This window comes from Harpia harpyja, chromosome 11 (genome assembly GCF_026419915.1).
Source record: "Harpia harpyja isolate bHarHar1 chromosome 11, bHarHar1 primary haplotype, whole genome shotgun sequence".
Taxonomy (NCBI): Eukaryota; Metazoa; Chordata; class Aves; order Accipitriformes; family Accipitridae; genus Harpia; species Harpia harpyja.
The window spans coordinates 1789197-1810577 of record NC_068950.1 but is presented as its reverse complement, the minus strand read 5'-3'; the positions used below and the strand labels follow the sequence as shown (position 1 = coordinate 1810577).

General features: G+C 45.0%; 1 protein-coding gene across 3 annotated transcripts; it reads left to right on the top strand.

Annotated features, from left to right (window-relative positions):
* The first annotated feature begins 797 nt into the window (after positions 1 to 797).
* Positions 798 to 21243, top strand: SLC25A42 (solute carrier family 25 member 42). 3 transcript variants are annotated; one of them, XM_052801262.1, is made up of 8 exons: positions 798 to 903; positions 9738 to 9860; positions 10918 to 11029; positions 13364 to 13389; positions 14238 to 14404; positions 15057 to 15173; positions 15666 to 15817; positions 16216 to 21243. In XM_052801262.1, the coding sequence occupies exons 2-8, from the start codon at positions 9777 to 9779 to the stop codon at positions 16539 to 16541; spliced, it is 984 nt and encodes a 327-aa protein (XP_052657222.1). In that variant the 5' UTR covers positions 798 to 903; positions 9738 to 9776; the 3' UTR covers positions 16542 to 21243. The 3 variants fall into 3 exon arrangements, with proteins under 3 accessions (XP_052657222.1, XP_052657224.1, XP_052657223.1); XM_052801263.1 differs by lacking the exon at positions 798 to 903 and adding an exon at positions 1445 to 5126; XM_052801264.1 differs by lacking the exon at positions 15057 to 15173.
* Positions 21244 to 21381: the final 138 nt, after the last annotated feature.

Here is a 21381-nt window from a genome sequence, read left to right as displayed (position 1 = left end):
GGTCGCCTCTCTTCCTGCTAGGTGAGAAGCTCGGTGTCTTTGTGCTGCTCTGACCTCCTCGCCAAGCTCCTCTGGTGAAGGTGCCCCTCTCCTTTGTGGCAGAGCGGCCAAGAAGAGCTGATGAAGAGACCCTGAGGTCCTAAGTCCTGTGGGTGCCGTGTGTTGGGGAGAGAGCCTGATTGCTCTGGGGAGCACGTTGGGTGCAGCCTAGCTCTCTCGGGTGGGTGAGAAGCAGCACCGAGGCTTAACGTGGGAGAATCAAACGTGGGGTTCCACCACAGTGGCAGGAAAGCTTGGATTTATCTCCCTTCCGCTTTAAACAAGCATTGGTATAACGCTGAGCTGCTTGTAGCTGCAATATCTTGGTTTTAATACCTGACGGGGCTGTGGGGAACGGACCGACCCGGGGTGAAGGGGGCTGTAGGGCAGAGCCCAGCTGGGACGCAGCTGCAGCCCGGGCACGGCATCCTGCTCTCTGGGACACCGGGGCCGGGCATGGCACGGGGGTCTGGCACTGTTCGCTGCCCCAGGGGCCGGGGAGGTGGTGGGGGGGACCCGGGCAGCCGGGGGAAGGCAGGTAGAGCCGGGCAGGGCCCTGCGCGGGATTTGCGCGCCCCTGCGCCGGGCGCGCCCCGCCTCCCCCCTCCACCCACTTCATACCGCGCTCCGCCCTCCCTCCGGCCGCGCAGCCCTCCTCTTCCCGGCACCGGTTGGCTGACGCCACCGCCTATCTGCGGACGCGCAGCCACTCCCCGCGCACCGTACTCCCCCCTCCCACCGCTATTGGTCGCCCGTTAGGGCAGGCCCCGCCTCACGGCGGCCGCAGCGGGGGAGGGGGAGGCCTGGCGGCCGCGGGGGAGACAGCGGCTGAGGCGGCGCCGAGCGCGGAGCGGAGCCGAGCCGGTGAGTGCGGGCCGGCCCCGGGCCCCTCACGCCCTGTCGGCGGGCGCTGACACGGACCTGGGCGCCCATCGCCGTGGCCTCGCTCCTGAGGGCCGGGAGGCCCCGGGACCGTGTGGCGGCGCGTGGGGCCGGGTGACATTGCCGCGGCCTCCCGCGGGGGTCACCGCCGCTTCTCCCGCCCCGGTCTCTCTCCGTGTTGTCCCGGCGGGGCTCTTGGCTCTCTCCGGCCGGGTTTCGCCGTCCCCTTCTTGCCCGGGATTTCGGGGGAACGGCTGGAGCCGCGCCGCAGCAGAGCGGTGTCGGCCTTAGCCGTGCTCACCGCCGAGCTGCGGCACCGCGCCGGAGGCCCAGCCCGACCCCGGGTCGCGCTGCCCGGCTGCCCGCAGGCTGCCTTCCCGGCCCCTGCCTGCCTTCTTCCCGTCCCGCTGGCCATCTTGCCTCACCACCTGCCTGTCCTTCCACCTTGCCAACCTGTCCCGCTGCTCCTCTTGCCTGCTTCTGCCCCCCCTGCCTGCCTGCTGCCTTGCCTGCCTGTCCCGCTTCTCGGGGGTGAGGCGGGTGTCTGTGTCAAGCCCATCAGGCTGCTTCTTCCCTTCAAAGTCTGTTGGTCAAAGCTGGGCTCCGATGAGTGTGAGTCCCCAGATGTGCGCTTCGATGCGAGGTGTGATTTTTTTGGTTTGTTTTGGTTTTTAAGTTGATGTGAACCTGAGAATGAGGCAAGCTTGTGTTTCTCTGCTGAGGGGTAGGTACCAGAGGGCATGGAAGGCATTAAATGCAGCGCTCTCGATGTCTTCTGCTTCTCTCCTAGTTCAGCGTAAGCAAAAAGTTGCAGAGCAGGGGTGACTTTCCTGCTTTGCCTTCAAATATGGAAATGGAAGAAGCGCCTCGGATAGGGTTTAAATTGTAATGTAAAAAGACACATGGAAAACGCTGGGAATGATTGTGCAGGGTTAATAAACGCTGTTCCACCTTCTCTGCTGCGTGCAAACGTGTAGCTCGCTGTACCGCAGGCGTAGCAGTTGGTGCTGCAGTTGCTTTGTTGGCCTTAAACCTGCACTCCCCTGAAGTTTGGAGGAGCTGAAGATGTGTTTGCGTTTGTTGACTGTGTTTTTCCTGTTGGCTGTTAATGTAGCAAACTGCATAGAGTGGGTTTGGAGTCTGCTGTCACTTGGCTCTTTTTTGTGTTGGGTTCTTACGCGTCATGGTCACATTAACTGCAAAGCTTTTTCTGGAGGTTGTGCACTCCTCCAATGTTTTTCTGTGGTTTGATGAATTTAGAGTGTTTTGAAAACATTCTGGTTTTTAAATGACTCTAGTTTGGGAGAAGGGTGTGTGTGTAAAGGAACAGAAGAAATGTCTGTGGGTGTTGGAAAATGGCTGAGGGAAGAGAGACTGTGTAATAAGGGTACCAGAGGGTTGGTATAATCATACCAACAACCTGTGGGTGAATGTCTTTAAAAATAATCCTGTGATAGGGTGTCTAAAACACCGGGGCTGGATTCTGGGTAACTCTGAGCATCTTTACATCCCGCTAGAGCGATGGATGCTCAACACTTATTTTTCTTTCCCCCAGCAAGTCAAAATCATTGTTTAGGACTTCTGAATGTCAGTCTTGAGGAGAGCTGCTGTGGAGGGGGGGACTGGGACTGTCCTTGGTGTTGGATTTCAGCAGGAACTCTCTGGCCCCAATGATTGCTTCAGGCAGGGGAATTTTAGCTCTTGATAGCACAGCAGTACGAGTCAGAAGCTGCAATAATTTCTTTTTGCTTGACCTGCAGCTATAGCTAGTACACTGACTTAGGCAGTCCCCACTGCAAGTGGGTGTTTCAGGCATATCTGGCATGTTAAACTTTGCTTCAAGAGGTTGCATTAAAACATAAGGTGAGTACCAACGCAGCCTTGAGTGTGCAGTTACCTGGTGAAGCAGAAGGGCTTGGTACAGGTCAGACAGGTTTGCTGTTAGAAAAAAGCTCAGGAACCAGGAATAATTTTCTTCTAATAACTTTGCTGCTAATTGTAGGAAGTTGCATTCAGGTTTGTACGTTCGTTGTGTGAAACTGGTACCAATACTTCATGCTGCAGTGCTGTTCTCTTGTTTTCCAGGTGATATACAAGTATTCCTGGTAGCTGTCTTACAAAGGGGCATTATGTTTTGTCTTGTATGGAAAGGTGAACTGAAATGCAGCTTACTCCAGGTCACGAAATAAACGAGTATTGGAGGGGTTCTTTGCTCTGTAGTTGTGCTTTAAATCTGCTACTTCTTGCTGTTGTGCAGTTAACGGTGAAGGTGTGTCTGTGTCATGTGTTAGTGCTGCTAGGCCTGAGTTACTGTAAGGTAATCAAAGTTAATTGGAATCAGTAATGCTTTGGCTAAGCAGAGTTGATGCTTAACTTTGCATTAATTTTTGTACAATTTAGAGTGAGTACAACAGACAGCGGGGTGGGTAACTGGCAGTCTAGCATGACCCTGCACAGTCAATATGGAAAGCATTGCCATTAGGAAATGACACCTGCTTGGCACGCTTGTAGGTCGTTCTGCTTAATGATGAAAGATTTTAGTTCTTTATTCTCCTTTTTTTCATAGCAATTTAAACTGCTGGGCTCTTAGAGCAGAGATTGTAATTATCCGTTACTGTGTTGAAATAGTTCCTGGCAAAGATTGCTCATGTATTGACTGGGGGTTGCTTGTGTTCCAAATAATCTCAGTTTGAATTAAAAATTTTCATCTGTGCTGGGATCTGTCACTTTGGGAGCTCGTGCGTGCCTGTGGTGACATTCAGGTGAATATATCCAGGATCCACTGATGGGAAAGCTTGTATTTGCATGGGCCTGCAGCAGGCCTGCTGACCAAGAGGTCATATATAATATTTTACTGTCATTTCTTTGACACTACCATTGAGAAATAATTTTTGAGAGGAGTATTCAAGCTGGGAGGATGCTTGGGGTTTTGTGTGTGTGGTTGTTGATTTGTTTGTTTTTCTGCCTTCTGTTCCTGAAGGAAGGTGATTCCTGTCTGATAAATGGAGTGGGTTCAGCAGAGGGCCCCTTTGGTTCAGTCTCCTTGTTTAAGTGCTCTGTTCTCCCTCAGATAAAGCTGTTGTCTGTCTTGCAGATAAGAACTGGTCTTCAGTTTTTGGCTGTGGAAAGCATAGTTGAGGTGTTCCCAGCAACAGTCGTCTTTTAGCAACCAAAGAATGAAGCACTGGTTCTTTTTCTTGCCAAGATTTTCTCTGTGGCTCGTGCCTGCCTTCCAAGCTTCGTTCAAAATGCAACTCTCCTGGAGTCCTCTGAATAATACAGCTGGCTTTGCTAGCAGTGGTTTAGATTTAACCATTTCTCAGTGTTCAACAGCTGGCTTAAGTCAGATAATCTAAAACCATGCAAAGAATTTATGCTCAGTTTTATTGGCAGACTTGAGTTATATCTGGCTGAGGGAGGCAGGAGGAGCATTTATTTTGTACTTTGGAGCTAAGAAAGCATGTAAAAAAAAATTAAGCTCTTCCAGATACTGTAATTTAGTGAGTCTTTTAGTCAATGATTCTTTAAAATCATGCTAACAGTTTCTGTACAGACCTTTAAAGGAAGAAGTGCAATGCACTATTCATAGCTAATGTTTTGGGATCAGATCTGTATGCAACTAAAAGATGAATGTGACTGAAGAGAGTTGAGTCTTCAGGGCGTATCTGTTTTTGATTTTTAATGGCTTAATCAAACTGGAAGGCAAAGATGGACCTCAAGGGGCCATCTAGTTATAGTTCATCCCCCCGTTCTGAGTGTTTCAGCCCTTTTTTCTGTGATTTTCTGTGATGCTTTTGCTCCAAGGGTGAATTTAAGGCTGCAGTAATCTCTGCTCTTACCACATTTCTCTCTCTGTCAGGCTCAATTGCTCAGTTTAACAATAACAATTGAAGGAAATCTAATTGAGCAACTTCCCTGGGTACTGTTTAACTTCAGCCTGCCTGAGAAAATGTGTGAAAATTTCTGCAGGAACTCTCTTGGTTTTCTTTTTTCCTAATTTAATTATATGCTTTCATTAGTGATGTTAACAACATAATAAAATGAAAAAAGAAGAATTAGGAGCTGGATAGCTGTTGAATAATGAGGGAAGCTGGCATATCTGAGTGGAGTTATACAAGTGGCTTTACCTGAATGAAATTGAAATTCTGCCCCAGAGGTGAACTGTGACTTCATCCAAGTTCGTGCAACAGTAATGTCTGTGAGCGGTAAGTATGGTGGGTGCTGTACACAACCCCCAATTATTGAATAAAAAAGCCTTCTAAGTTCCTGTATGTGCCTTGTTTTGTCTCCTTATTTTTGGTAGTGATCAGAGAGAAGTGGATAGCAGGACGAAGTTTCTTCTGCCTATCTTATAAATACAGTGCATTTTGTGGTCATCAAGTTGTAGCAGCTCTTGGCCTGCAGAAGCTGTGTGGTTTTGCCATTACCTGTCTGTCAGGGCACTCCCATGTCCAGGGCTCTAAACTACTTTTATAATTACTACTGGGGTTGTCCGAGGAAAAAGCAAACATTTCCTAGCAAATCGCTGCCATTGGATTCAGATAGCTGATGGTGCCGACTGTTTGCTTTGCAGTGTATCTGCTGTTCTTGCTGGATAGATGATACTCTTTCAGAAATCTTAGTGTTTTGTGACAGGTCTAAATTCCACTGGAGAGTATCAGACAAACATGTTTTTTGGTAATGACATGTTGCAAGCCAGTCTCTGGGCTGGATGCCCAGGCTTCTCCTATTTTCTGACTAGGTTGTAATGTGAAAAGTATAATGACTAGGTCTGCTTTTGTAGTTAAGGTATTTTGCTATGAATGGGTAGTTTCGGGTCTGCCTAGGTGTTGGCAGAATGGGAGTGGTTAGGATGTTAGTGAAGCCTGGAGAGGATGGGCAGTGTGATTTCTGCCTCCATCAGCTGTGAGTTTTTTGTGCAAAATCCAGATCTCCTCCCTCCCTCCTTCCTGCAGCTCCTGGAAGTTTGTGGTGTTAATCTGCCATAGGAAAGCGTGTGTGTAGCTGCTAAAATACAAAAAGGAGGGATTTCAGGCAGGTTGTGCTGTAATGATGTGAACTGAAACTTTTAAATAAGGTTTAATTTTGAAAAATGGAAATGTATAATAGTCTGCAAGCCTTCAGCAATGTGATTTTAATTGTACACACCCTAACTGGAGCATTCGTACTTAACTTCTTAGTTGTGATGCTGGTCGCTGAAACTCATTGGCTCTTCTGCTGAGGAACTAATTATCTTAAGACTGTGTAATTTAAAATATGTGCAAATGAAATAGCTGAAATACAGCATCACGGTTGGATTCACAAGTGGCTTGGGCAGCTAGAGCTGTTTTTTCTCTGCACCCCCACCCCCCTTTGGGCAATGAACTGGCACCTGCCTGTAAGACATTCTTCCTAGTAGGTTGCTTTTATCATCTGAATAACTTGATTCTGTCTCGCCTGTCCTTTTAATCAAAATCACCACCAAGAAAAGCAGAATGTCTAACTTGTCAGAGAGTCAGTTTGACAGCTTGATTGAACTTGCTCAGGTATTCATTAAGTGCCGCTAGAGAGAGCTGGGAGAATGGAAGGGAAAGACTAACAATGCTCTAGTTTTTAATGTGCAAAGCATACTCTGTGCATCTCCTGGTATGCAGGGAAGGAAACTTGCTTTAGCGCACAGATGTTTCTGCAATTGCTAGAACACAGGCAGGATACCTAGAAAGAGTCCCAGGGCTCAAAGGACCATCACAAAACAGACTATTGCAGCTAACTTCATCAGTTTATCTAAGATGCCACTGCCAGAAACGAAGGGCCTGAGCTTCCCTGTTTCGCAACTTGGTAAATAATCTGTGTCTGTGAATTAGCCTAAGTTACAGGCAGTCTTTTACAATGGAGTTCAAACTGGATGCCGGAGCAAGTGCTTTGTACTTTCAATAAACTATGGTGAATTTTGTTGTAAAAGCACAGTGTATGTTACTCATTAAACCTCTTTAACTTTTGAACTTGCCTTCGCCAGCAATTTTGCTTTCTGATTATATATTCTCTTAGGGGAATGGCTTGCTCTACAGCATGTAGTACTGAGGACTCTGGATCCAGATGTGTGACAAGGACTCGTGTAACTACAACATAAATAACACAGAAGTGTTTTATAAAAAAATAAATCTAATCCGCAGCTATTTTCTTCTTGTTTCCTGTGGCTTTGTGAACATAAGTAATGACTGTGTACGGAGCTATACAAAATACAAGGATTTAAAAAATATCCAGCTGCTCCATGTTGGGTTTCAGTAGATTACTTAATGAGCGAGTCAGATTGCTGTATATGCAAAATAATATCTGGCTTCTAATGGCCAGGCACTACAAATTCACACTGAAACTTTAAAGCAAAGCTTTGTTCTCTGTGGCTCCAATGTGCATTATTGGTCATAACAGCCAGAATTCAGTTAATAACTTACCGACATCAGAATCCAGCCCAGCTCCAAAATAAAATACAGCTGCATTGCTTTGCAGCGAGCAAATGTGAATAAAAATAATAAATGCTATTTTTACATTTAAGCCTCTGCAAGTTTAGAGCCTATATTTATGCAGAGCATGTGGGAAGTTTTAATGTGTAAAACTGAGCGTATAGACAGGTGTTTGTAAGATCAGGGCATTGGGCACTGAAAATAAAAAAAGAACTTGTCTGAATAGAATCAAAGAGAATGTTGTTGAGTAAATGGATATCATCTTTATGCATGTGCATGTTCTAAAATAAGTCCAGGCTTAATAAGATCAGTTTAGTTTTTAAAATTTCCTTTTAGTCATCTCTTTCTCAATCATCTTTCAAAATCATGTTTTAAAATAAAGTTGCGTATTGCATTCTTAAGCTCTTTAGCATGATTTCTATTTTTGTGGGTTTATTTTTGGTAGAGATAAATCTGATATTGTGACCTACATTTCTTTATTTGAAACAGCTAGGGATATCATCTCTACCTGTGATTTCTTTTCTGCTTTTGCTGAAAGGCATTGTTTTACAATATATTTTCCAGGTACGTGAGATAAGAAGGAAAGGAGGTAACTGCAGATAGTAATTAGAAATAATCAACAGTCTGTGTTCTTCAGAATAATTTAATGAAGTGCTCTGCTCCATAGTGTTATGAATCATCTTTGGTCTTGATCCTTACAGGAGTTTTTGTTCACATGGTCTGATGTGACCAAGCTTCCGTGATAAAACTTTTCAAGTGCAAACATTGATGCTGTTTAGGTTGTGCTTTAGTCTATCAGATGTTATCTTTCATTAACATTTTGAGTTATTACTCTGAGCAACATCCTGCGATCTCCTCTTTTCGAAAACACCCTCAGGAGTTGTAAATGCATTGATATGTGTCTTCCCAAAGCTCTAGCAAGTGATGTCTGGCATTAAAGATACCCAGGTGTGTTTGTCCTCCTTTGGACTGAGTGCACGGGTCGTGCATAGCTTCATCATCACAAATTGGTCATGCACGAATACAGACAAGGCTGATCTGTCTCTGGCTTTGTGTTAATATCTCTGCTGCAACCAAGGGGTTTTGAAAGTGAAGTCTGGCACTAATTTATGAGAGCAATGTGGGGAAAAAAAAAAATAGGTCAGCAAGTATGAAAGGTGCTGACAAGCATATAATATCTAGAGATTGTTAAAAAGGGGGAAAAAAAATAGTCTTAAGATGGTCTTTCCAAGTAATCAGGCTGTTGTACCTGAGGTTTCCTAGGCATCAGAGATGGGCAGAGGTGAAGTAACTTGCTGGAGTACACGTGAGAAGGCTGTGGCAGAATGGGGGAGCAATTTGGGAATTCAGGTTTCCTAATACCACATTCCTTGAAAGGAAGCTAACAGAATGGAAAAGCAGGTATTTGAGCAGGCTTGTTGCTTAGAAAACTGATCTTTGGAGTCACACGCCTCATTTGTGAATAGATTCAGACCTCTGAGAGGCTACCTTTCTGTGCTAACTCAAGTTTTTCAAACTTCAGCTCTTTCATTTCTGCATATTTAAGGATGAAAAAATTGCATCATAAAAAGAAGAAATATTAGAAAGTTAGATGCTAAAGTGATAGCTTCTATTTAAAGCATTATCTCTGCATTTATACTCCGCAGCTAAGGTTAGACTGACCTTGCCTTTCATGTGGCAAGTGAGAGCGTGTGTCACAGCAAGAAACATCTGTGCAAACTGCACTGATTCACTAGCTACAAGCACATGTGCATTGCAACCGTGAAGAAAGGGAGTTCGGAAATCACTGATATGCTGCTTTGTCAAATCACTAGCATCATCAAAATAGCTTTTATGGCACGTGTGAGGCATTGGATCTATCTATTTCCTAAAATAACCTCCAATTGCTTATGGCAGGCTTTGGGACTTACTGCTGTGACTATTTTTTCCATTTTCCAGGGCTGGGTTTTAAATTTCTGTATGCCTTCTCCAATATCTAGATGCTCAGCAATCAAACTGAGTAGCAACCAAAATCCTCACTGTAAGCAATGGAAGAGGACAGGGCAGGATCTGATTCTTCTGTCTAGAAACTATGGATATTTTGATGTTGTAACTTGCAGCTGAGTTCCTTGTGGGCTGAAAAGAGTGAATATGATTGACACAGTTTTTACACAGCACCAAAGTACACCCCCCCCCCCCCATATGCTTGCACCTTAAAGGGAGGAAATGGCACTAGGATCCTGGAAGTGCTCTTCATCTGGGAGCTTGGAAGGGGGGGTTTCCTACTGAAAATGGCCCTGGGAGTAGGTCGCTCCTCCTTCCTGTACAAGCTTTTTACTACCTGCATATTTCCTACTTTTGACGCTAACTCTTGTTTTGTTCTTGTTTTCAATTTAGGAGCCGTAGCTCTTCTGCCCACTTGTAAGTGCAACTGGTATGGGTAATGGTGTGAGAGAAGGTCAAGTGGATTTCAAACGGCAGGATGTGGAGCCAGTTACATCAACCCATCTCCCATCAGAGGTAAGAGCACGAGATTGTTGGGTATATGCAGTGGGTTTGAGAGAAGAGCTGCGTGGCTACCAAAGGAAGCATCTCAATGCGATTTGAGCTGCGGAGTCCTGAAAGAGCTGTAGTGTATGTGCAAGTCAGAAAACGTGTAATTTCTGCTTTCTCTGAGGATGGCCAAGCAGTTCCAGCCCTCTGCGAAGAGGCTGGGCATTGCTCACAGCTGACAGGCAGGCAGGGCTGCATTCCTAGTTCAAGGTTATGTCTTGTTATGTCTTTAGTGGCAGAGCTGGGAAGAGAGCCATAAGTCTTGGTTTCCCTGCTCTTGCTGCTGTTGCTAGACTCCTGTTAGAAACACTGGTAGAGAAGGTGACACTGAACCTTGGCCTAATTTAGACCAAAACTCTGGTTGAAGTTCATGCAGTGCTGCCTTGCATGGCTACCCTTGCATTTAGCACCAGACAGGCAGAGCTGAAAGGGAAAATTGAACTGAACCATGTATTTTGGTAATAAACATTAACTCTTCATGAAAACACAAAGCATATCAAAAGTTGTCTTTCAGTCGGTAACCTTTACAGTGTTAGATTTCAAGTAATTTACTTGCTTTCTGTCCATGTGTTATGAGAAGATAGCTTCTTTATAAATATGAACTGTGGCAGGAATGTCAATAATAAAAATGCTTCCATTCCATTTATCATAGTAGGAAACCTGTCTTGTTTTAATCTTAGGATCTTGGGAACAATGTGGAAATAGGGCTTGTGTGTTACTAGAAGGGCAAGAAAGAAACGTGACTCTCTACATGCCTAAACCATGAGGAGGTAGTGACTTGGCTTTTAGAAATCTGAATAGGGAGAAAACAGTACATGTAAGAGGTGGCAGACCTTGGAACTTTGCATCTTGACAGACAAGTCTAATCTTTGTGCTTCACGATCTGACCAGGAATTTACTGTGCTTGAAATTTTGAAGAGAATTTTGATCCAAGCCCTTGAGAGGGGGTAGATGCAGCAAAGGAAAAATATTACAACTTTTGCTTAGGTTTGACTGTGTCATACTAAACAATGCTTTGTTCCAGGATAACCAGGAGAAAAAAAAAGTACTCAACTCCCTGATGTCTGGTGCATTGGCTGGTGCTGTTGCTAAAACTGCAGTAGCTCCACTGGATAGAACAAAAATCATGTTTCAAGGTGAGTCCTGTTGGCTTTTGCAAAATGTTCTTACTTTATTGTTAGCAGAATCCAAAACAGCTTCTCTGATCTGTTCAGCCAGCCTGTTCTCCAGTGCTTTGTCCTTCTTCAATCTGCAGAGACCTGGCAGGATGCAGACAGAATAGTGACGTTACCACAATGAATTGAGTCTAAAAACCTATTGTTTGATTCTTGGTAGGATTATTGCAGGTGTCAATCAGCTGTGCATCTGGCCCGTACTGTTGGATCCAAGTCTCATGGTAGTCAGCAAGAGTTTTGCTTTTTCAGTGTAACACAGACGCACATATATTGCTGGTTAGAGATAGATGCCTGTGGCTTACGAACATTGGCTGGCCACATGCGTTCTGTGGCGTAAGGGAGAGTTTTGGAGTACAGAGTAAATAGGCACTGTAAAGGCAGCGTTTGAGGGGATGATTGCTAACACTCCAGATTTCTGTGTCTGTTCAGTTTAGAGAAATCAGGTGGGGAGGGGAAAGGAGCAACATAAGGAGATGTGGTGACACTGTAGGAACGTAATTGAGCTGTTTGAGTTTCTTGCTAAAGGCTGGATGCCAGGCTATGCCTGCTCAAATGTATGCAGTCTTTTCTACTAAGAGTTGCATTGTATTGCAGTTGAATTGTTTTGGTTAGAGTTGAAACAAGCATTGAAGCTGGCATACCTAGCTTTGTATTACAAAGCCCTTTTTGGAACCCGTAAAGTGTGTAACTGAAAACGAAATGAGTCTAATTGGAGTAGAAAATTCTCATGTGTTTAGTAGGATTTGGGATTCAGCCCCATCATGGGCTCTGTTCAGTTCCCCTGTTTCAGTGCAGGAACTGTCAGCTACACTAATTGTCCCAAAGGGAATAGTGCAGACTGTTAATACAGTAGACATTTGGTGAGGCCAAGAATTTTAAATCTGGTTGACATCCCAGATTAAATGAATTGGGTAGGTTTAATCTAATCCCTGGATGAGATTTAATTTTGAATTGACTTTCATTTGACATGATTTTCATTCTCAGCATAGCAGGGGCTGGGATCTGGAATAGCAGGGATATAGATCAGGGAGTTCAAGCTGTAGGGAGCTAAAGCCTGGGCTGGCTGCAGGCTGGGATTGCATCTGTGACCAGATGCTTGTGCAGCAATGAGTACGCGCTGTGCTTTCTCACTAGAACAAACACTGTAGTTCATCTAAGGCTGGAAATGTCAGGATCAGAGGTGAGGTGGAAACAGCAGAACTGCGGTGAGTCAACAGCTGTCCATATAAATCACCTTTAATTTGTATAGGCTTACATTTATAAAAAGACCTGTTTGATTTGGCCCATTAAACTCACTGCAAAGGGTATGATTAAAACGTGCCCATTCTGACCAACTCCTTAGTATCTAATGGATTTCGTAGTCTCTTGCTCTCCTAAAGGTTTTTACTCTGGGGCCTCTTCCCTCTCTGTGAAGAGGGGAAGCATCTTTGGGTCATGTGAGTGTAGGAAGACTGTCCCTTGAACTAGAGACTGAAGAATTTTCCTGTGGGAGAGGGAAAAGAGCTCTTTTCCATTGCAGAGCCAGCTGCAATTGGTTATTGAGGTGTTTTTATTTCTTAAAAAAAAAAAAAAAAAAAGCGTTGAATTGCATAAAGGAGCAACGTGGTGAAAATGTATTTGCATGTGATTGTTTGATACACTTGAGAGGTTACAAGTCTCAAAGGAGTTTGAAAGAAACTGCAATAGACACTTAATTGGAACCATGTTTCATTAGCGTTGCTGTTCGGGTTTTAGCCTGGGTTTCCTTCCTGCTGTAGGAATGTTACAAAACAGAGCTGCTGTATGCCAAATAAATCTTGCTTCCAAATGCCTTGTGTATTACATAGTTAAAGAGATGCTGTCAGTTTGAATGGATGCAAGAAAAGAAACTGAGTGTTCATTTGAGTTTTGCTAGGATGAAACCATTCTTGCGTGGAGCCTCACTAAACGGACCCGTTCTTTGCTGGATTCTGGCATTAGTTTGGAACCTGTGCATGGAAATGCTCTACTAAAATAAGTGGTCGGTGCAGTTTTGATTTTTTTTTTCTTTAAATTTATTCATTTATTTTTAGTGCTTTAAGAAGTGAGACACAAACTGAGCTTTTTCATAACAGTAGATGGAAAAATGAACTTATATGCTAAAGAGAGTTTGGGAGCACTTACCTGTGGAAAGTCTTTGTTTATTAGAAAAAATCTCAATTTTCTCTTGCATTAATTCTTTTGCTTCTATTTTTATCCCTTAGATAAAATGCCTGTATGGTTTATTTGATCCATCTAAATGTATTGCAAGACCTAATGCTCATTTTTTCTTTTTAGTGTCTTCAAAAAGATTTTCTGCCAAGGTGAGGTGATGTGTGTCTCTCCTGTTGACCTTAAGTGTTTGATTAATGGTAGTAATAGCCCTAACAGCATCTTCTGTTTGTATTTATTTAACTTTCTTGCTTGGGTTTTATTAGCAGCAGTCATAGTGAAAGAGCATAGAGGGAAAGACTGGAAACCATACTGTTTATAATACTTCTTAGGACAGTGCTCTTTCATGTTCATGTTTTTGTCCAGTGCCTAGCACAGAGGGGCCTCAGTCCTCGTTCATACTCCAGGTTCCACCTGTGACATGACAGTAAATGTTGTGGCATTGCTCAGGGCTTTGTTTTGTTAGGCCTTCTCCTCTAGTGGTTGCTTTCTTTCCCCCAACCACCATTGGAGTTGTTTCAGAGTATATAGGAAATTTGAATTTGGGAGCTGATCGCTGTCATGGCTTGCTGAATGTTTTGTTGCATGTGCATTACAGCTGTTCCATGTGTGCTGTGCTAATACGTGTAATCCAAATGTTTCTGTCTTATACTAAGAAGATTAATTTGGGTTGAGAAATGGTTTGTGCAAACAGCAATCCAGCTCTGTGCCTTACCCTCAGAGGGAGAATGAAGATGTCTTGAATCTAAAACTGTGTCTTCCTGACTCCAGTTCTTTTTCGCTCTAATGTATCTGATTTGGTCTCCCCAGAGAAGACGTTTTAGTTGTCTTATTCTGGAGTCACGACTGCGAGCATAAACAGCTGATATCAGCTTACTGTGGTTGGGGTGGGAAGGAGGATTTGGAGAGGTTAAGCTATAGGGTCACCTTTTCCCCCTCTATTGTTCGGACTCCCTCTTATCATGATCTCCCTGTCTGACCTTTGATCCGTTGCCTGCAGGAAGCCTACAGGCTGATTTATCGCACCTACCTCAATGAAGGCTTCTGGAGTCTCTGGCGGGGGAACTCAGCCACCATGGTCCGTGTGATCCCTTACGCCGCCATTCAGTTCTGTGCGCACGAAGAGTACAAGCAGCTCCTGGGGAGTTACTACGGCTTCCAGGGAAAGTAAGATGCAGCGTGGCTTTGATCCTTGCAGAGGAGGATGGAGCAGTTTGTGGGACCATAGATGGTAGGGAGGGAGCATGTTTCTCTGCTTTGTGCAGGCCTGCTGAGTTGAAAGCTCTGTTGGTACAGAGTTGTGCCAGCCCCTGTCATGATGGCTTCGCAGAACAGGGTGTGTGAGGGGGCTAAGCAAAGGGCTGGGCTTCTAGTCTTGCACAGGGGAGATCTTTGTGAGAAGAAGACCCTGTCTTCTAGAGGCGTGAGCAAGAAGTGGCCTAGACATTGAGTTAGCGCTTCCCTGTGCTGAGACTGGGCAGGCAAAACAAAGAGCTTTTCTTTGCAGGAGAAGCAACAAGACCCAGCCTTGTGCTGTTATCTGAGCTGTGCGTGTGGCCTGAGCCTCTTGCTCTTGGGCATGTAGTGTCTTGAGACACCCCAAGTCAGGCTTGCTGTCCTCAACAGAGATTTTCTCTAAGCCTCTATCTTGAATGGCTGTGGCAAACCACAGCTGCTTCAACCCCCACCCACCCACCTCTCTTCAGTACACAGGCAGGGAAGGGATTCAGTAGTAGATAGAGTAGAGCCGTGCTCAAAAGCCACATAGTATTTCCATCTCCAGGTGATCTGTTTGGTCTCTTCTCTCACCTTACTTTAGAGCGCTGACACCCTTTCCTCGATTCATTGCTGGCTCTCTGGCAGGCACAACGGCTGCCATGTTAACCTACCCCTTGGATATGGTCCGTGCTCGAATGGCTGTCACGCCGAAGGAGATGTAAGTGCCTAACAAAAGCAAGTACAAGCACCACGAACAAATGCAGAACTTTCTTTTAAGGTCAGATGACTTTATTCCCATTTTCTGGGTCACTTCTTGCTCAGAGCCTTTGGTGTAATAAACCTCTTACTGCTGGGGTCTGAGCACTGATTAAATGACCAGAGCCCTGGTTAGTCCAGGGGCTGGAAGGAGATCGATACTGAAAGACTTCACTAGTAAAACCTGTGTGTTGGTTCTTTAGGAGGCCAGCTGGCACGATGCCTCCGGAAGAGATCTAACAGACAGGATAGCTTGTTGTGATAGGGCTATAGGAGAGCTGGCGACTGGCTTCTCCATTTCCAGACAGGCTTCTGAAATCCTTTCTGAGCTGTTCGATGAGCTCAGAGCTGAATTACTTAATTGTTGATTCTTCAGAAAGCCCTGTTGGAAATATTACTGGTGTGTGCAGTCACTAACCAGCACAGATTTGGTTTTCTTGTGTCCACATGCTAGGTACAGCAATATTGTTCATGTCTTCATCCGAATATCCAGAGAGGAAGGATTAAAGACATTGTATAGGGGATTTACACCAACCATCCTTGGAGTGATTCCGTATGCTGGGCTCAGCTTCTTCACCTATGAGACGTTGAAGAAACTACATGCAGGTAAAAGCAACTTGGTTTGCTTCCAAGTGAAATGGTGTAGGCTTTTGGCCAACTTGAGATGTTTGAATTCAGTGGTACAAGTCCTTTTCCTGGCCTTGAAGCCAATTGCAAAGTTCTGTGCTTGTGGAGGATGCCTTGTGCCTCCGTCTCTCCAATTCCAGACTATGAAGAAGGCAAGCTGCAGAAAAGCAGTATCTCTGTCTTGCAGAGGAGCAAGAAGGTGCAAGTCCTGGGTGCAGAAGGACTTGGTCACATACCAAGTCAGCTAACGACCAAGTTGGGAACAAAATCTCAGGAGCTCTGGCACTCAGTACTGTCTTTGGCTCTCAGCCCACTTGACCTTAATCATGTGTTTATTACAAGAAGCTTTCTACACTCTGCTGCTTTCTTTTTCCCAGATCACAGTGGGAAATTGCAGCCATCCCCTCCGGAGCGGCTTTTGTTTGGTGCCTGTGCAGGCTTGATTGGCCAGTCAGCTTCTTACCCCCTGGACGTGGTTCGCCGACGAATGCAGACGGCAGGGGTTATGGGACACACGTACAGTTCCATCCTTCTCACCATGCAGGAGATTATAAGAGAAGAGGGACTAATCCGTGGCTTGTACAAAGGACTCAGCATGAACTGGGTCAAAGGTCCAATTGCAGTGGGAATAAGCTTCACAACCTTTGACCTGACGCAGATCCTTCTCCGTAAATTACAGCACAGCACTAATGTTGAAAGGTAGTAGCTTAATCCCCACAGTCCTTGCTGGGGAAAAGTACAACACGTGTAGAAAGAGCAATGCTAGCTTTCCCTCACTTTGTACATGCTCTCCTGCAGCTGATAACTTACCTTTCTTTGTTTTTTCTGTTGTTGTTGATTTTTTTTTTTTTTTTTTCATGAGCCTCTGAGTTATCTGGAAACCTCGACCTGAAACTAACTCTTTCCTAAACAAAATTCTTCTTACAATTCTGCAGAACTGAGTCCTCTAAAGTAGCTGCCTCACCCTTCTGTTCTACTCTGATACCAGGAGTGGAGCCTCTCAAACTTGTGCTGCTGCTGGCTCCTCACCTGGTCTCTCTGGGCAGATGAAATGGTGCATGATGAAAGAGAGGACTTGGTGCTGTTGGAATGAACCCCTGAATCTGGGAAGTGACTGCTGTTCCTGGTAGGCAGTTTAGAGTTACTGAACATGTGTTAGCTGGAGGCGGTCTGCCAAGTGCAATATTCCAGTTAGTCTGTAGGGAATTTCACATTCCTCTGACCTGTAAGCATCGGTTTCCATAAAACAGGACACAGCAGGATTTAACAGGTCCAGGTCGCTTCTTTTGTTCTGGAAGTTGAATGTGAGCTCTGGCTGGAAATGCTGCCCTTTTTCAAATGTTCTTCTCATTTCTGGGTTGAGTTGCATAAAATATCCCTTGCTTGCAATGTCCCTCTGAGATTACCAAAGACTGCAGACAGCAGGGGACGAAAGTTCTGAGCGATTTTGTAAATCAAATTCTCATGTTTGCTCTCAGTGTTGTTGAGTAGGGGCTGTGCCTGGATTCACAAACTGGATTGAATCGAACTGCAGTAGTGCTTTCGGGCTACCCAAACCCTTCTGTTGTTGTCATGGTCTTAAAGGCAGCGTTTTCTGAGGGATTTGGCAGACTGTAGTGTTGATGCACTAGAAAAGGAAGTGTTACATACTTAAAATTTAAGCAGTTTTATCCTTCAGTATTATTGTTGTGGCTTTATGCACGATGCGAGAACAAACATCTCAAAGACGCACATGTGACGCGGACTTAGCTATCCTGAAAGGCTGTTCACGTCTGGTGAATACAGCCTAGTAGTTGATTCAAGCTGCTGGCCCTGCTTCTGAACAATTTTGTTGTCTTTTGGTGCCTGCTGTGTAGGTTGTGTCCCCTCCATTCATTAGTCCACACCTAAGCCCACTTGCTTTTATTCCTAGAGTTCTTCTGGACCAACTGGGTCCTTGGGAGGATGGGCACCACAGCCAGTATTGACCCTTCAGAAATTATATATAGTGCCAATCATTTCTAGTTGCAGTTTGAAAATGAATGGTGAAGTACCTTTCAGTGTTTCTATTTCAAGTCAGTTTTCAGGGAAATGGAGATTTGGGGGTGGTTTTGTTTTATGTTCCATTCCTATATTAAATTTGGAGTGCAGGAGAGGTCAGAGCAAACTTTAGACTTCTCTGAGAATCAGATTACATAAGCCAAGATTAAAAATCCCTTTCCAGCTGACATAGACCGTAACGTAAAAAAGAAAAATAAGGCATAATTTAAAAGCTGTCCTTTTCTGGTGTATGTATTTTAGCTGTTGTAGTTTGAGCCTTGTGTCATGGCTTTATTAATGGGAATGGAGGTAATTGCACAATTGGTAGAAATAGCTTTCTCCTTTCTTTTGTCTTTGCACTTGTTCTTTGGAGCATAACTTGCTTCTAATGCCAAATATTTCCCTAGGAATTGAGCACCTACACTTCCATTTTGTGGACGTGGCAGAGAGCCAGCATACTGAAGTATTAGCATGCATGGTGTTCCCAGAACACGTGGGATCGATCATACTTTAATGGTTGTGGATGGGCGGGGTATTAACCTCAGTAATTTCTGCCTCCAAGCCCACAAATTATGATTTCCGTTGTGAAACTTGACTGCAGTCACTGATTTACCTTGTAATTAATGTTCGGTGTTGTTGTTTTAAGAGTCTTTAGAGAGGATAGCCATGAATTCTGTATATTTTTTGCTCCCATTGCTAATGGAAGATGATCAGCTCTTCGATTGGGTGAAATTTTGTTTAGTCCTTTGCAAGAGCTCTGATTTCTTTTCTCCAATGGAGAAGCCAATTACTTCTGCTCTTGTCTTTATCTTGTCTGGCCCAGTGAAGAAATACTAAGGCAGTTGCATCCTACCGCAAAAGTGAGGTACAGACCAGCAACTAGGTGTGTCAGCAGTTGACTGTGCGTACGTGCGTGTATGTGTGTGTCTGACTGTGTGTACAATCTATGCCAAGTTCTCTCTCAGCTTGGAGGCTTCCAGTTCAAAGCACAGTCCTTTCTGCACAGCTGATGGGTACTATATGAAGACGAGAGGAAGCTCAACTGTGGCATCCAAGTTAGAGCGGGCTTCTTTGCTCCACAGTACGGCAGATCATCTCAGAGGCAAGCGCAGCAGACCTTGTCTTATGAGATGTTGAGCATCACTGAACCCCTATGGCAACAGAGGTGGCTTAATTCCTCCTGGGTCCTGACTGAGAAAGGATTTACACTGGATGACTAGCCTCTTGTTTGGGACTGAACAGGAGGGCAGATCTGCACAGGGTACCTTCTGCTATATCAGGAGTGCAGCTAGTATATTAAATGAACGGGAAGCCTGTGGAGGAGACAGCTTCTGGCTGGCTGACCCTGGCATCGCCCACCTTGCAGCCGAAGCGCTGTGCAGGCGGCTCATCTAGAGCCTGGGCACTCTGAGAAACAAGACCTGAAGCACAGCCAGACTTGGAAGCATTGGGCTCAAATAAGTTGCTCCTTAATTAGCAGCTGCACCTGATTTTAATTCAATGGAATTTTAGCCAAACACGTTTTTCCAAGTTTTGCAGGCTGAGTGTTTGTTCAGAGACAGATCTTTGAATTCAGTCTGTAATGGTTTTGGTGCTTTTGTTTCTTGGGCAAAAGTGTTCAGAGTAACTGTGTGTTATTGCTTTGGGTTGTTTTAAATAGCTTTTTTTTTTTTTTTTCTTCTCTGATTTGAATGTAGAAAAGGAGAAACAGAGTGTTCTCTTCCCTTCTCTTAATCCTTGCATGAATTGAGATGTGTTCCAGATCTCTCTGCTGCCTGGAATGAGTGCCCGAGGAGTTTTGGGCATGCTGATTTGGAAAGGGAGGGTGCCTGTGTGCTGGCCAAGAAGGTCCATTGCCTTTAGCTCTGAAAAAGGAGACAAGTCTAACTGGAATATTCTCCAGTCCTTCTTTTCTTTAGAACTTCTTTACTACCACAAATTCTGCAATTTTTCATTTTATTATTCTAAAATTCCTTGCTTTTATTTTCAAGTCATGTTTCTCATTGTTCCTTAATGCATTACCACCAAACATTGATTGGTGCTTTTTTTTTTCTTGTCTACTCTCCCTCCCTTCCTGCTTCTGCACCTTTAGTCCCGCACTAGCACTTCAAGAAAATCAGGTCCAATGAAATGCATCCAAAATGACAAAATTGCAGCTTTGATAGCGATGCCCAAACAGCCCAACTAGGCTTCCCGCTCACAGGCAGGGATGCTTGTGTGGGGGGACAAGAAGTTAAAGGCACTAGGTGATGGGGCAGAAGACTTTTTGAAAGGTTCTTGAACTACTTGTCCCACCTAGCACCTTCACTTCTCCTAGCACCTTTCCTTTACAAGCTGTGAAATGCTGCTGCTTCTTGTCGTTTCCTCCTTTGGTACCTCCATGTGATGCCCACTTACTCTGTGAAAGTGGCTGCTTGCTGAGTAAGTAGCTCGGGGAGAGCTTGTACTTCTGGGAGGCTCAGAGGGTCAGTTAGGGAACTTGAGTGTGTGAGAGGTGGGATCTGAGCTGGCTTCTTGCAAACCTTTTGCCCTGCATGCCCTGTGCAGACCTCTGCCAGTTCCCTGGGAAGGCAGAGCTGCCGAAGAGCTGGCTGGTGGTTGGCAGGACTGTGGTGGAAGGATCAGGAGAGGAGTCACAGCCTCCCGAGGCACGAAGTCGCTGAAAGCCATGGGGCGGGTAGTGTGGTGTAGCACTGGTACTCCGTGGGAGCTCTCCGAAAGCAGTTTCATAGCTTCTGTGGAAAAATAGTGGTACTTTTGTTAGCTTCTTATCACCTTCCGCTTAGAAGGACTCGAGCACTGTCGTCTTCCACCTTTGGTGTCTTTAACACAAAAGCAGATGAGGCATGAAAGGAAACTTTGAGCAGAAGCACTGTGGCAACCCCGAGCGAGTCTGGCACCAGTCCTGGGTGGGCAGGAGGGCGAGGAAATGCGGTGGGATACTTCCCATGCCGTTTCCCCAGTGCCTGACTGGGTACTGGGCCTCTGCAGAGAGCCAGGGCATATGTTATGGACCCTCCCTCCCTGGACTGGGCCAGAGGAGGAGGTGGCCTTCCTACAAAACAGCCTTCTTTTTTATTGTAGGGGCTGATTCCTCCCGCTACCCCCCATCTCCCCCTTAAATGCCATGTGATGCAGGGTTTCCCAGCACTGTTCACTGCCTGTGTGGTCTATGCATATATTAGCACAAACACTGTTAAATGCCTTTTGTCAAGATGTGTCCTCACCATCAATGTGTGCGTGTATGCGTGTGTGTCAATTTTGACTGCTTTTCTTGGATCTGGAGTTCTATTTTATTGCAGTGAAGACACTTTGTTATATAATGTTTATATATTTTAAGATTTGTGCCAAGAGAGGATGTATATTTAATAAAAAATTATAATTGACTTTGCAGGCTCTCTGAGGGTGTCTCCTACTATACGTCGCTCATAAGAGAGAGGGGCCTGGCACATGTGGGTGGATTTATTGAGGGACTAAACATGGGGGTGTCTGGTAGGGGAGGGTGGTGGCTGGGGGTACCTCTT